At 51.0% G+C, this 13,385-nt stretch overlaps 1 protein-coding gene across 2 annotated transcripts; it reads left to right on the top strand.

Moving 5' to 3' along the window:
- The first annotated feature begins 16 nt into the window (after positions 1–16).
- Positions 17–12,957, top strand: GLYR1 (glyoxylate reductase 1 homolog). 2 transcript variants are annotated; one of them, XM_077274257.1, is made up of 17 exons: positions 17–185; positions 2,182–2,218; positions 2,476–2,555; positions 4,752–4,893; positions 5,911–6,087; positions 6,244–6,330; positions 7,994–8,065; positions 8,243–8,293; positions 8,374–8,447; positions 8,946–9,045; positions 9,293–9,346; positions 10,150–10,260; positions 10,618–10,719; positions 10,795–10,957; positions 11,149–11,328; positions 11,737–11,861; positions 12,383–12,957. In XM_077274257.1, the coding sequence occupies exons 1-17, from the start codon at positions 145–147 to the stop codon at positions 12,455–12,457; spliced, it is 1,671 nt and encodes a 556-aa protein (XP_077130372.1). In that variant the 5' UTR covers positions 17–144; the 3' UTR covers positions 12,458–12,957. The 2 variants fall into 2 exon arrangements, with proteins under 2 accessions (XP_077130372.1, XP_077130373.1); XM_077274258.1 differs by lacking the exon at positions 9,293–9,346 and having other exon boundaries at positions 19–185.
- Positions 12,958–13,385: the final 428 nt, after the last annotated feature.

The raw sequence follows: 13,385 nt of genomic DNA, 5'->3' as shown, positions 1-13,385 counted from the left end.
TGTGCGGGGCAGGTCGCTGCGTGCGTGGGGTGCGAGCACGGCGGGCGGGGGTGTTTCCTGTGTTCCCGGCATCCTCTGCGCGGTCAGTGTTCCTTCCTATCCCCACATCCTCCGCCTTCTCCCCGCTCTGCCAGTGTCGGTAAGATGGCGGCGACCGTGAGTCTGCGACAAGGAGACCTGGTGTGGTGAGTGCTGGGCGGCGGTGCAGGCGGGCGGGGACACCGGGCGGGCGGTCACTGGAGAGGGGCAGGACACAGAGCAGAGGCCGCAGTGTGGGGTCCGCCAGACGGCCGTGCTGAGCATGAGCGCTGGGCATGAGGACGATCACAGCCGATCTGGCGGGAGGGAGAGGCAAGGGATCTGGTGTGAGGGAGAGGAAGGATCTAAACAAGGGATCTGGTGTGAGGGAGAGGAAGGATCTAAACAAGGGATCTGGTGTGAGGGAGAGGAAGGATCCAGGCAAGGGATCTGATGTGAGGGAGAGGAAGGATCCAAGCAAGGGATCTGATGTGAGGGAGAGGAAGGATCCAAGCAAGGGATCTGATGTAAGGGAGAGGAAGGATCCAGGCAGGGGATCTGGTGTGAGGGAGAGGAAGGATCCAGGCAGGGGATCTGGTGTGAGGGAGAGGAAGGATCCAGGCAGGGGATCTGGTGTGAGGGAGAGGAAGGATCTAAACAAGGGATCTGGTGTGAGGGAGAGGAAGGATCCAGGCAGGGGATCTGGTGTGAGGGAGAGGAAGGATCTAAACAAGGGATCTGGTGTGAGGGAGAGGAAGGATCCAGGCAGGGGATCTGGTGTGAGGGAGAGGAAGGATCCAAGCAAGGGATCTGATGTGAGGGAGAGGAAGGATCCAGGCAGGGGATCTGGTGTGAGGGAGAGGAAGGATCCAGGCGGGGGAACTGGTGTGAGGGAGAGGCAGGATCCAAGCAAGGGATCTGGTGTGAGGGAGAGGAAGGATCCAGGCGGGGGATCTGGTGTGAGGGAGAGGAAGGATCCAGGCGGGGGATCTGGTGTGAGGGAGAGGAAGGATCCAGGCGGGGGATCTGGTGTGAGGGAGAGGAAGGATCCAGGCGGGGGATCTGGTGTGAGGGAGAGGAAGGATCCAGGCGGGGGATCTGGTGTGAGGGAGAGGCAGGATCCAGGCGGGGGATCTGGTGTGAGGGAGAGGCAGGATCCAGGCGGGGGATCTGGTGTGAGGGAGAGGAAGGATCCAGGCGGGGGATCTGGTGTGAGGGAGAGGAAGGATCCAGGCGGGGGATCTGGTGTGAGGGAGAGGAAGGATCCAGGCGGGGATCTGGTGTGAGGGAGAGGAAGGATCCATGCGGGGGATCTGGTGTGAGGGAGAGGCAGGATCCAGGCGGGGGATCTGGTGTGAGGGAGAGGCAGGATCCAGGCGGGGGATCTGGTGTGAGGGAGAGGCAGGATCCAGGCGGGGGATCTGGTGTGAGGGAGAGGCAGGATCCAGGCGGGGGATCTGGTGTGAGGGAGAGGCAGGATCCAGGCGGGGGATCTGGTGTGAGGGAGAGGCAGGATCCAAACGGGGGATCTGGTGTGAGGGAGAGGAAGGATCCAGGCGTGGGGATCAGAGAATCATTTAGAGGTCTAGTGCCACAATTCGGTTGGGGGATCCCATGTGGGAGGTCCGCCCAGGATTGCCTCGTGCGATGCTGTCTGGGGATCTAGTGTCAGGGACGGGTCGTGTTAAAGGTTTTTGGTTTAGAACAAGAAATTGAATCTGAAAGGATCTTGTCTGAAGTGATCTGAAAGGTTTTTCAATCCAGCAAAGCGAATTAAAAGCAAAAATTCTTCCTTGAGACTTCAATAATATCGTGGCGCGGGCAGAGAAAATACCTGACGTGTTTGGAGCCTGGCCGACTCTCAATCGTAGATAAAGTGATCTAGTCAGGGGATCCAGTATTGGGGATTAGTGATGAATTGTATGTGGATCTGATCTATATTGTGTGGGGGAATCTAATGGGGATCCAGGAAGGATTTTGTCAGCTCTTTGTATTAAGGGATCTGGTGTTTAATAGATCATTGTATTAGGGAGTCTGGAAAGGATCCCGTCACTGGATCTAACACAGGACACGTATTTGTGGTCTAGATATTAATTTGTCTTAATTTTCTGCTATTTTGTCTGTGTCCCGGATTCTTACCTCCATCTTTCTTCTTCTTTTTAGGGGTAAACTGGGTCGTTACCCTCCGTGGCCCGGGAAGGTGAGTGTGTGCTGACGGATTACATGTGATCTCATCATCCATATATATTTCTGTAATGTACGTGTTGGGGGTGCGGACTGCAGCGGGCATCCAGCTGGACAGGACTTGTTACCGGCAGGCGACTGCGCTCGATCAGAGGCGGCTTCCTGCTCTCACCTGTCTACCTTGCTTATAGGATTAGAGACCCCTTTATTTAAGCCTGTCCTTGTGATGTACCGGGGTCCGCCGACCTCACCTTTCATTCTTATTATACGCAGATCGTCAATCCACCAAAAGATTTAAAAAAGCCACGAGGCAAAAAATGTCTGTTCGTGAAATTTTTTGGAACTGAAGATCAGTAAGTATCACCAAGACATGTCACAGGGGCTCGTCCTGATCGGGTCTCAGTGATCACATGATGCACCCAAAATGGGGTCATTGTCTGATTATAGTTTCATAAAAGGTTTGAAGGGAGTTGTGTAATGTACTCCAGTACCAGCAGAATAGTGAGCGCAGCTCTGGGGTATAATACAGGAGGTAACTCAGGATCAGTAATGTAATGTATGTACACAGTGACTGCACCAGCAGAATAGTGAGTGCAGCTCTGGGGTATAATACAGGATGTAATTCAGGATCAGTAATGTAATGTATGTACACAGTGACTGCACCAGCAGAATAGTGAGTGCAGCTCTGGGGTATAATACAGGATGTAACTCAGGATCACTAATGTAATGTATGGACACAGTGACTGCACCAGCAGAATAGTGAGTGCAGCTCTGGAGTATAATACAGGATGTAACTCAGGATCACTAATGTAATGTATGTACACTGTGACTGCACCAGCAGAATAGTGAGTGCAGCTCTGGGGTATAATACAGGATGTAACTCAGGATCACTAATGTAATGTATGTACACTGTGACTGCACCAGCAGAATAGTGAGTGCAGCTCTGGGGTATAATACAGGATGTAACTCAGGATCAGTAATGTATGTACACAGTGACTGCACCAGCAGAATAGTGAGTGCAGCTCTGGGGTATAATACAGGATGTAACTCAGGATCACTAATGTAATGTATGTACACTGTGACTGCACCAGCAGAATAGTGAGTGCAGCTCTGGGGTATAATACAGGATGTAACTCAGGATCAGTAATGTAATGTATGTACACAGTGACTGCACCAGCAGAATAGTGAGTGCAGCTCTGGGGTATAATACAGGAGGTAACTCAGGATCCGTAATGTAATGTATGTACACAGTGAGTGCACCAGCAGAATAGTGAGTGCAGCTCTGGGGTATAATACAGGATGTAACTCAGGATCAGTAATGTAATGTATGTACACAGTGACTGCACCAGCAGAATAGTGAGTGCAGCTCTGGGGTATAATACAGGATGTAAGTCAGGATCAGTAATGTAATGTATGTACACAGTGACTGCACCAGCAGAATAGTGAGTGCAGCTCTGGGGTATAATACAGGATGTAACTCAGGATCAGTAATGTAATGTATGTACACTGTGACTGCACCAGCAGAATAGTGAGTGCAGCTCTGGGGTATAATACAGGATGTAACTCAGGATCAGTAATGTAATGTATGTACACAGTGACTGCACCAGCAGAATAGTGAGTGCAGCTCTGGGGTATAATACAGGATGTAACTCGGGATCAGTAATGTAATGTATGTACACAGTGACTGTACCAGCAGAATAGTGAGTGCAGCTCTGGGGTATAATACAGGAGGTAACTGGATCAGTAATGTAATGTATGTACACAGTGACTGCACCAGCAGAACAGTGAGCGCAGCTCTGGAGTATAATACAGGATGTAACTCAGGATCAGTAATGTATGTACACAGTGACTGCACCAGCAGAATAGTGAGTGCAGCTCTGGGGTATAATACAGGATGTAACTCAGGATCAGTAATGTAATGTATGTACACAGTGACTGCACCAGCAGAATAGTGAGTGCAGCTCTGGAGTATAATACAGAATGTAACTCAGGATCAGTAATGTAATGTATGTACACAGTGACTGCACCAGCAGAATAGTGAGTGCAGCTCTGGAGTATAATACAGAATGTAACTCAGGATCAGTAATGTATGTACACAGTGACTGCACCAGCAGAATAGTGAGTGCAGCTCTGGAGTATAATACAGGATGTAACTCAGGATCAGTAATGTAATGTATGTACACAGTGACTGCACCAGCAGAATAGTGAGTGCAGCTCTGGGGTATAATACAGGATGTAACTCAGGATCAGTAATGTAATGTATGTACACTGTGACTGCACGAGCAGAATAGTGAGTGCGGCTCTGGGGTATAATACAGGATGTAACTCAGGATCAGTAATGTATGTATGTACACAGTGACTGCACCAGCAGAATAGTGAGTGCAGCTCTGGAGTATAATACAGGATCAGTAATGTAATGTATGTACACTGTGACTGCACGAGCAGAATAGTGAGTGCGGCTCTGGGGTATAATACAGGATCAGTAATGTATGTATGCAGTTTTGGGTCCATTATCGGCATCTCCTGGCTTACACTGTGTTTTCTCTCAGCGCCTGGATTAAGGTGGAGCAGCTGAAGCCTTATAACCCCCACAAGGAGGAGATGATCAAAGCCAACAAAGGCAAACGCTTCCAGCAAGCAGTGGACGCAGTGGAGGAGTTCATAAAGAAAGTGAAGGCGAGACAAGAACAGGTTAATGATGACGGATTTTCTTTCTTCCTTTCACCAGTGTAAAGGACGTCCCTGCACCTAGCGGTCCGGAGGTTTATTTACTGCCTTCATTGGGATTGTTTCTTCCTTTTAGAGGACATTGGCTCTGGATGGACGTGTGAATGGTCACTAGGACACAGGTGCAGCCTCTATATTCCCTTCCATGGGGATGACGCCTCATCACTTGTGGTTCTACCTGTAGATTTGCTGTATTTCCACTGCCCTCGCCGTGTTCTGGAGCATTTACTATCCTCTCAGATTGGAGGGTTTATACTTTTTTGGTGTGAGGGGGCATGCTGGACTGCTTGCACTTTGCTCCTCGTGTATGTGCACATAACGCCGCCGCCGTCAGATCTAGAGCAGCTGCTTTATTCCTCCTTCACGACTTGGCCATTGGGAGCTATTGTGTCACCTCAGTAGCTGCCATCTTGCCACTCCTTTTATATTTTACAGAGGTATAAAAAGAAATCCCCCCACCCCTAAAAATAAAAAAATAAAAATGTCATCTGTGGTATCAACTCTTCTGTACAAGTCCAATCCGAATATACAATTAACCCATAAAGAGAAGGGCGATCGAAACGCCAGGATTGAATTTTCCCAGAAAATGACAATTCCAACGAAAGAGATATATAATTTATTAATTTTTTTACTTTTTTGAATTACTTTTCATCATTTAAGAATAAACTACACAAGTTGTACAAATCCCAATAAACAAAGGCAGAATTGCCTTTTTTTTTTCTTTTTTTTTTTTTCTTCCCATTTTTATTTTAGTACATTTTATGGTTAAGTGAATGGTGTCATTCAAAACTAAAGTTCGTCTTTTAGAAAACAATCCTCATATAGGTTTATCAATGGAAAGATTTAAGAAAAAAAAGTTATGGGAGGAAAAAATCAATCTAAGGGAAGAAGGAAATATTCCCCTCTCGGGAAGGCGTTAATGTGACCTGATCTCGCACACTGATCCGATCAGTCACTACTTTCTTTTTTTGTTTTCCCCAGAACGCCAGTGATGACAAAGGCAAACAGAGCGGTGGCAAGAAAGCGGAGGGCAAAGGTAAGAAGCCGGCCGGAGAAAAGAAGAAGAAAAAGTCGTCCGATTCCGGCTCCAGCAAGCCTTCAAAGAGATCCCACGAGCAGAGCCCACGGAAACGCGGAAGACCACCCAAGGAAGACAAGGTGGGTAACACGCGCAGCTCAGCTGACGCCGTCGACACCCCAGGTCGCTCACTGCCCTAGTAGTAGTGATGAGAGGGATACATTTTTATGATGAACTGTTGGGGAAGGCGGCAGTTTTGGCTCTTCTCCTATTTTCCTGCTTTTTGGTTTTTTTAGGACTCCAGATCCCCGCAGCCGAGCTCGCTGAAGAAGCTGGCGATGAAGACGGTGTCTCGATTCAGTTGGCCTCCACCCACGAGCGAGGTAAGGATAGATCAGTGGCGCCTCCGCTCCTGTGCATCACTGCAGGGGGCACGCGCTCATCTGGCCGCTGTCGCTCCTGTGCATCACTGCAGGGGGCACGCGCTCATCTGGCCGCTGTCGCTCCTGTGCATCACTGCAGGGGGCACGCGCTCATCTGGCCGCTGTCGCTCCTGTGCATCACTGCAGGGGGCACGCGCTCATCTGGCCGCTGTCGCTCCTGTGTGTCCACTGCAGACACCACACGGGGGCTTCAGTATTACCAGACTTCTTGTATTATAAAGGATAAGATGGAACCGGTAACTATAGATATTGGAGACCACTATTAGGGTCCGAGTAACCCCCGTAGATGAGCACAGACAGATAGGCATGGGTCTTCATGGCAGCCAGGGGTCCAATGGAGGCTAATGAGGCCTGACCGTGCAATACAGAAGTGGCTTCTGTTCATTGGACCAGCGGTTGAATGAGTGTTCACTTCTAGGGACACAAAAACACAAAATTAAAAATGTTTATTCCATATAATCTAACCAATTAATTTGGTATTTCCATTTCTGCAACTATCCAAAATGATGATCGCGGATCGTTACAGAAAAATAAATGCCAAATTAATGCCAGAGGTACGGATATAAAAAAAAAAAAAAATCCACAGTCAGAAAAAGGTATAATAATGAAAATCAAATTCTCTTAATGTTTTTTTTGGTAGTTGTCTATTTTTTTAAATATTTGTATGTGAAAACATACTTATTTTTTCCTGACACCCCACCCCCAAATATCATTATCGGCTGATTTTATTATATTTATTTTTTTTATTGTACTGCGAGCACTTAAGTAGTGAAATTACTGGGATGTTATTTAGTTTTTTTTTACATTCCCTTTCGTTCCACCTCAGAAAAAATTCTTTTTACAGTAAATTAAATATGGTGGTGGGACACCACGAGGGGGCGCTATTGTCGTTTTTCTCCCTCTCTGACTTTGGTGCTGGGCTTTGTCCTTGTGTATGACTGAGCCCATAGCAGGCGATGCGACCGTCTCGTGTAAGTACTGGTCTTGGGGGAACTATCACTCCCAGCAGTTTGCAGAGCAGCGGTAACGCCGGCCTCCGGTGTTGAGGGAAGCGGCTCAGTTTCTCTCTCTGTTCGGTTGCAGCGTACTTCGGACGACCCGCACTTCAGCCACTACCTGCTCAGCCGGACCGAGAAGGTAGGCCGCACCCAGCGTGCGAGAGCAGCACTGGAGGATGCTCCCGCGGGACGCTCAGTTTTTACTGCTCACGTTCTCCGCAGCGACGTTACGGGGCGTCCGTCACAACGTATGGCCATACACGTAACACTCGGATGGGGGCCGTCTGTCCAGTGAGGGCTAATACAGGGGCCTGACATCCTGCTACGGTCTCATACAAAGGGTGGTCCGAAACGGACCGACCCTGTAAGACCAGGCGGTAATGTCCCCGAGGGTCAGACTATTGTCCCGGGATTAGAAATGGGCACCAAAAGTGTGCGACAAATAGAAGGGGTGGGGGGAGTAAGCCGCTGATTGTGATCTGTAACTATGGCGATGCATAGATGTAGATAGGAGCTGCGTGCAGAAAACGGTAGACAGTTTATATAATCGCTGTTTTTTCTGTATTGGTGTAAATGATCTGATTGTGTCTCGTTTCTGGCTGCAGGAGGACACAGCGGGCGACAGCTGGCTGCTACACCGGCACAGGACGCTCGGCACGGAGATGGTGCTGAAAAAGGTACGAGAGATGAAAAGCAGCCGGTCGGGCTGCTCACCGCAAAAAATAGCCGTAAATGTAGAATGGATGCCCCCTCAGATGGGAATACCCCTTTCTATTAGGTTTCTCATTGCGAGGGTCTCCCACCCCTGGGGGTTACATTGTTGCTTGACTATCATTCTTGCCGTCTGTCCCCAGCCCAGCGTCACATACCAGGCGATCAGCAAGCGGCTCAAAGTGTCCGAGGAGGTGAGGACTGACCCCCCCCCCCCCCCCCCGTCTCGTCTGGTCTCCCACCGCTGACCTCACTCCCATTTTTCTGTTCATAGGACACCGGATCAACGTCCATCCAGGCAGCCGACAGCACGGCCCTCAACGGCAACATCACCCCCACCGACAAGAAGTATGGCCGCTCCCCTCCTGTGCATTGTTTACTTAGTTGTTTTTTGCTTTCCCCGCTCTTTTTATAACCTCTGCTTGCTGTCAGTGAAGGGGAACATACCTGCCCCAAAACTTGCTAAATCTCTTTGCTGTTGGTTATGTTGCTCACAGTTTAGGCTCTAGCCTTTCTCCAGTCCGGACCCGTCGCAGGACGAGAGAGTATGGCGCAGCTGATGGGGACCCCTGTAACAAACCCTCAGCTGTGAGCAGTGTTACATCTTCGCAGCCTCTGAATATAGAGGAGAACATTTCAATTCACTGACAGGGAGCAATTAAAGGCTCAAAATGGCGTCATAAGCTCTCCCTGCTCGCATCTTGTGACACCCCGTATACCATGATGTTGTGCGGTCGCTGGCAGCAGGACAGTCACAGTGTGTAACCCCCTCTGTGCCACTGTCGCCATCTGTGTGAATCTGGCCGCACCCGTCTTCTCACCCGTTTCCTCTCTTCTCCTTTTTAGGATCGGATTTCTCGGGTTGGGCTTGATGGGCAGCGGCATAGTATCCAACCTGCTGAAGGTGGGGCACACGGTCACCGTATGGAACCGGACCGCAGAGAAGGTACCGGCCGCCCTGGGATCGGGCATTGCATCCCGTTACACCGATGCGGCGTCTGCACTTGTTGAGGGTTGTAGTACTCCACCGCGGCGGGGGGTGAGGGGGCACCGCACAGTCACGTGTGATCTCATACTTCATTGGAATCACTGCAGCGCCCCCTGTGTTCAGAGCGGTCAGGGCTGAGCGGTGGCTTTCTCGTCTGTTACTGACGGCCCTGAGACTATCCATCTCCGTTATATCTCTAAACTAGAACACGCCTGGAGGAATTCACAGTGAAGTGTGGGATCAAGACGAGGACACCAAGGTAAAGACGCTGTTTCATCTCCCTGTTGCCGTCCTCCTCTGCCAAGGTCGTCGGCCAGTTTTAGTATTTGTCGATTACTGAGAAGGATGGGTAGCCGCCAATATGGCCCCACGACGGCTCCCACAGCCCTCGGCTTTCCTAGTCCCAGCGTATCGGTGCCATGTGCGCCCGGGTTATTGCTGGCTTCAGAATGAGTTAACTGAGGATCCATCAGCGATCTCCTCATGGCCCGACTGTGATTTACACTTGCGTTGTAGAGAGGCGGATGGGAAGCCGGCTGTACTGCGCCGCTCCTGAGCTCGCCCCATACTCCCTACACGCACCCTGTGATGAAAATGGTCCACACTGGATATTAATGAGTTAAAAAAACATATAGAAAAGTTGAGTATCTTTATAGACTTGATGTAGAAGCAGTAAAATAATAATCGTATTTGTCGTCCCGTCCGTAAAGTCCGATCTAAAAAATTATACTGTGAAAACCATTTTTCAGCCGTTGCTTTTCCTCCCTTAAATAATGCGCTGTATGTTCCCAAAAATGGGTAAAAACTGCAGAAACATGGGAAGGGGCGAAAGCATGAATAACCCTGACGTCAGCGGCTGATAATCCTGCCGGAGCGATGTGTCTGGGGACACGTGACCCTAGTTGTGATATTAGGGGATTCTGCACTACAGCCGGCCTGTGATGTGGCTGATAACAGCGAGCCATAGATCGCACCACTGGGGCTTCGGGTCTGAGCTGTAGTCTTGCATTCAGTGGTCATTTCTCCTTGAATCCTAACGCTTCGTGTCTCCGTCTCTTGCAGTGTGACCTGTTCATTCAGGAAGGAGCACATTTAGGCAGAACTCCGGCCGAGGTGGTCTCTACCTGCGACATCACGTTTGCCTGCGTGGCGGACCCCACAGCCGCTAAGGACGTACGTTGTCTCCATGTTGTGGCGTTGTATGTAAATGCGGGGTGGTGGCCGCCCTAATATCCATGGGTTATCCCTGGGGGTCCGGCATGTGTTTGACCATTGCTATGTGGGTCCAGGAGTGGTTGAACCCTTAGATTGTTGGTTGCTGCTGGCCGTGGCGGGGAGGCTGCTGGTGGCTGCGGTGGGGAGGCTGGTGGTGGCTTCGGTGGGGAGGCTGCTGGTGGCCGCGGCGGGGAGGCTGCTGGTGGCTGCGGTGGGGAGGCTGGTGGTGGCTTCGGTGGGGAGGCTGCTGGTGGCCACGGCGGGGAGGTTGCTGCTGCTGGACTTGTTCTTTAATATGGTCATCTTTGCCTTCAGCTGGTGCTGGGACCCAGTGGGGTGCTGCAGGGGATCCGTCCAGGGAAGTGTTATGTGGACATGTCTACGGTGGACCCAGAGACGGTGGCAGAGTTGGCACAGGTACCATGCTGTTATCAGTCTGTGATGTGACCTCGTACCCCAGCACGTGCACCCCCTCACCTCTCCTTCTTTCAGGTCATAGTGTCTCGGGGCGGCCGCTTCCTAGAAGCCCCCGTGGCCGGCAACCAGCAGCTGTCCAATGACGGCATGCTGATGATCCTGGCAGCCGGAGACCATAGCGTCTTTGAAGATTGCACCAGCTGCTTCCAGGCCATGGGCAGGACGTCCTTCTTTCTGGGTAAGCTGCTGCCATGTTTGGATTCCATACTGATACCTGAAGGTGATGGCGCTGGCCGTCCTTGTACCCATGATCCTCCATCCTGGCATATAAGCTGGCACGTGGAGGGCAAATGCTGCTTGCGTGGCATGGAGGCTGGCGCATGGAGGGCGGATGCCACGGACTGTAACATGTGTATTTCTCTCATCCAGGCGAGGTGGGTAATGCAGCACGAATGATGCTCATCATTAACATGGTTCAGGGCAGCTTCATGGCCACGATAGCGGAGGGCATGACCTTGGCGCAGGTGACCGGCCAGTCGCAGCAGACCCTGCTGGACATCCTGATCCAGAGCCAGCTCTCCAGTATTTTCCTGGACCAAAAGTGCCAAAGTAAGAAAGAAGTAATGTCGCCATCTCCTTCCCCCTGCTCCATTGTCACTCTGAAGGCCATGAAATCGCCAATGTTGTGGCCTCTTTTTTTTATTTTCCTCCTCCCTCTTTTCTTCCTGCTTCTCCCTCTGTTTTCCTCCTCCCTCTTTTCCTCCTCCCCCGCTCCTCCCTCTTTTCCTCCTCCCCCGCTCCTCCCTCTTTTCCTCCTCCCCCGCTCCTCCCTCTTTTCCTCCTCCCCCGCTCCTCCCTCTTTTCCTCCTCCCCCTCTCCGCCCTGTTTTCCTCCGCCCTCTGTTTTCCTCCGCCCTCTGTTTTCCTCCGCCCTCTGTTTTCCTCCGCCCTCTGTTTTCCTCCTCCTCCCTGCAGCTCTCTTTTCTTCCTCCTCCTCACCACAGCTTTTTCTCCTCAGACATCCTGCAAGGGAACTTCAAACCAGACTTCTATCTAAAGTACATCCAGAAGGACCTGCGGCTCGCCATCGCCATGGGAGACTCCGTCAACCACCCCACCCCTATGGCCGCCGCAGCCAACGAGGTGAGGCAGTCTCCGGAGAGTCAGACTACTGGGGGCGGGGAGGTACAATGTTCCTGGCTTTTTAGTTTTGCATCTCGCGCTGCCAGAAATAACCGCAGTGCGGAGCCCGGATCGTCAGTGCTTGTCCTGTGTCATATACAGACGTGTGGCCCTGGCTCCTGTGGGCTGATACGTGTTGTCTGACAGCTCCTGGAAGAACGGAAAAGAAAAGAAAAAAATCGCCAGTACTGGGCACAGCGCCATCTGTTTTCTAGTGGCGGTGCCTGGTACTGCAGCTGTGTCTCATTGAAGTAAATAGGACTGAGCTTCAGGATCTTCCATCACTTACGCAGTGCCCTTTTATTGGGGGCCATCCATGATTACACTATCGTGGTTGTTTGCAGCTCCACCCGTGACATTAGGTTGTGACTGATATTGCATCTCCGCCCCATTAAAGTGAAGGGAGCTGAACCTCAATACCACAGATAGTGCAGCAGCGCCCCAGCGTCCCCTTCTCACCCCCGTGTGTTTCTCTCCGACAGGTCTACAAAAGAGCGAAAGCATTGGACCAATCTGACAACGACATGTCCGCTGTGTACAGGGCCTACATCCACTAGTTCCTCCATTTCACTCTCCAGGATCCTCCTTCTTCTGGTTTTCCGCCTCTGGTCTTTTTTTTTTTCCCCCCTCCAGATATATATATATATATTTTTTTTTTTCTCATTTGGCACCAGTGTCTCGTTGTCGGTGAACTATCGGCTCCTGTCCAGGCAGCGGTGCTGGATCCGCTCCGGCCTTGCACTAATGGCGACCGTTCCGCCGCCGCTCTCTATATCCGTAGTGACCCGTTCTTACAGAAGTGGACCCTCTGGGTGCGCAGGACTTGTAGCCGGAGTGACCCCCTCCCCACCCGCGGTGCATGCTCATCTCGAGGACCATCCACTTCACTGCTGAAGGACACACGAACGTTACCTTGTGGACACCGGAGCGCCACCTTGTGGACACCGGAGCGCCACCTTGTGGACACCGGAGCGCCACCTTGTGGACACCGGAGCGCCACCTTGTGGACACCGGAGCGCCACCTTGTGGACACCAGAGCGCCTGTCCTCCAGATGACTACTTTCTTTTAAGATGATTCTCCTAGTTGTACAGTGCACAAGATATTTTTTTTTTTTTTTTCTTGCATCTCCCGACTTTTCTCCACCCATCACCCAGTCGGCCGGTCTCTGATCATCCACTTTTTGTTTATCCCCCTATGGACTGTACTATTAAGAGCAAGGTGCGGTTGGTCGTGCACCATGTAACACGGTGGCTCACAGAACTACAACTCCCAGAATTCCCCAATAGCCAATGCCTCTCAAGCTGCTGTAAAACCACAACTCCCAGCATGCTCGTGAAGCCATTGGCTCTTCATGTTGTTGCAAAATACAACTCCCAGCGCGTGCGGATAGCCAGTGGCACCCCAAAACTACAACTCCCAGCAAGCCTGCAATGCAAATACCTGTTCTAGGCATGCTGGGAGTTGTAGTTTTCTGACGTCTGGAA

Source organism: Ranitomeya variabilis, chromosome 7 (genome assembly GCF_051348905.1).
Source record: "Ranitomeya variabilis isolate aRanVar5 chromosome 7, aRanVar5.hap1, whole genome shotgun sequence".
Classification (NCBI taxonomy): domain Eukaryota; kingdom Metazoa; phylum Chordata; class Amphibia; order Anura; family Dendrobatidae; genus Ranitomeya; species Ranitomeya variabilis.
This window is presented reverse-complemented; position numbering and strand designations above follow the sequence as displayed.

Excerpts from the sequence above, each read along its gene's own strand:
- GLYR1 (XM_077274257.1), top strand. The coding sequence starts at position 145 with ATGGCGGCGACCGTGAGTCTGCGACAAGGAGACCTGGTGTG. Across the intron at positions 8,066-8,242 it reads CGGAGATGGTGCTGAAAAAG|CCCAGCGTCACATACCAGGC; the intron begins GTACGAGAGATG and ends GTCTGTCCCCAG. Across the intron at positions 8,448-8,945 it reads ATCACCCCCACCGACAAGAA|GATCGGATTTCTCGGGTTGG; the intron begins GTATGGCCGCTC and ends TCTCCTTTTTAG.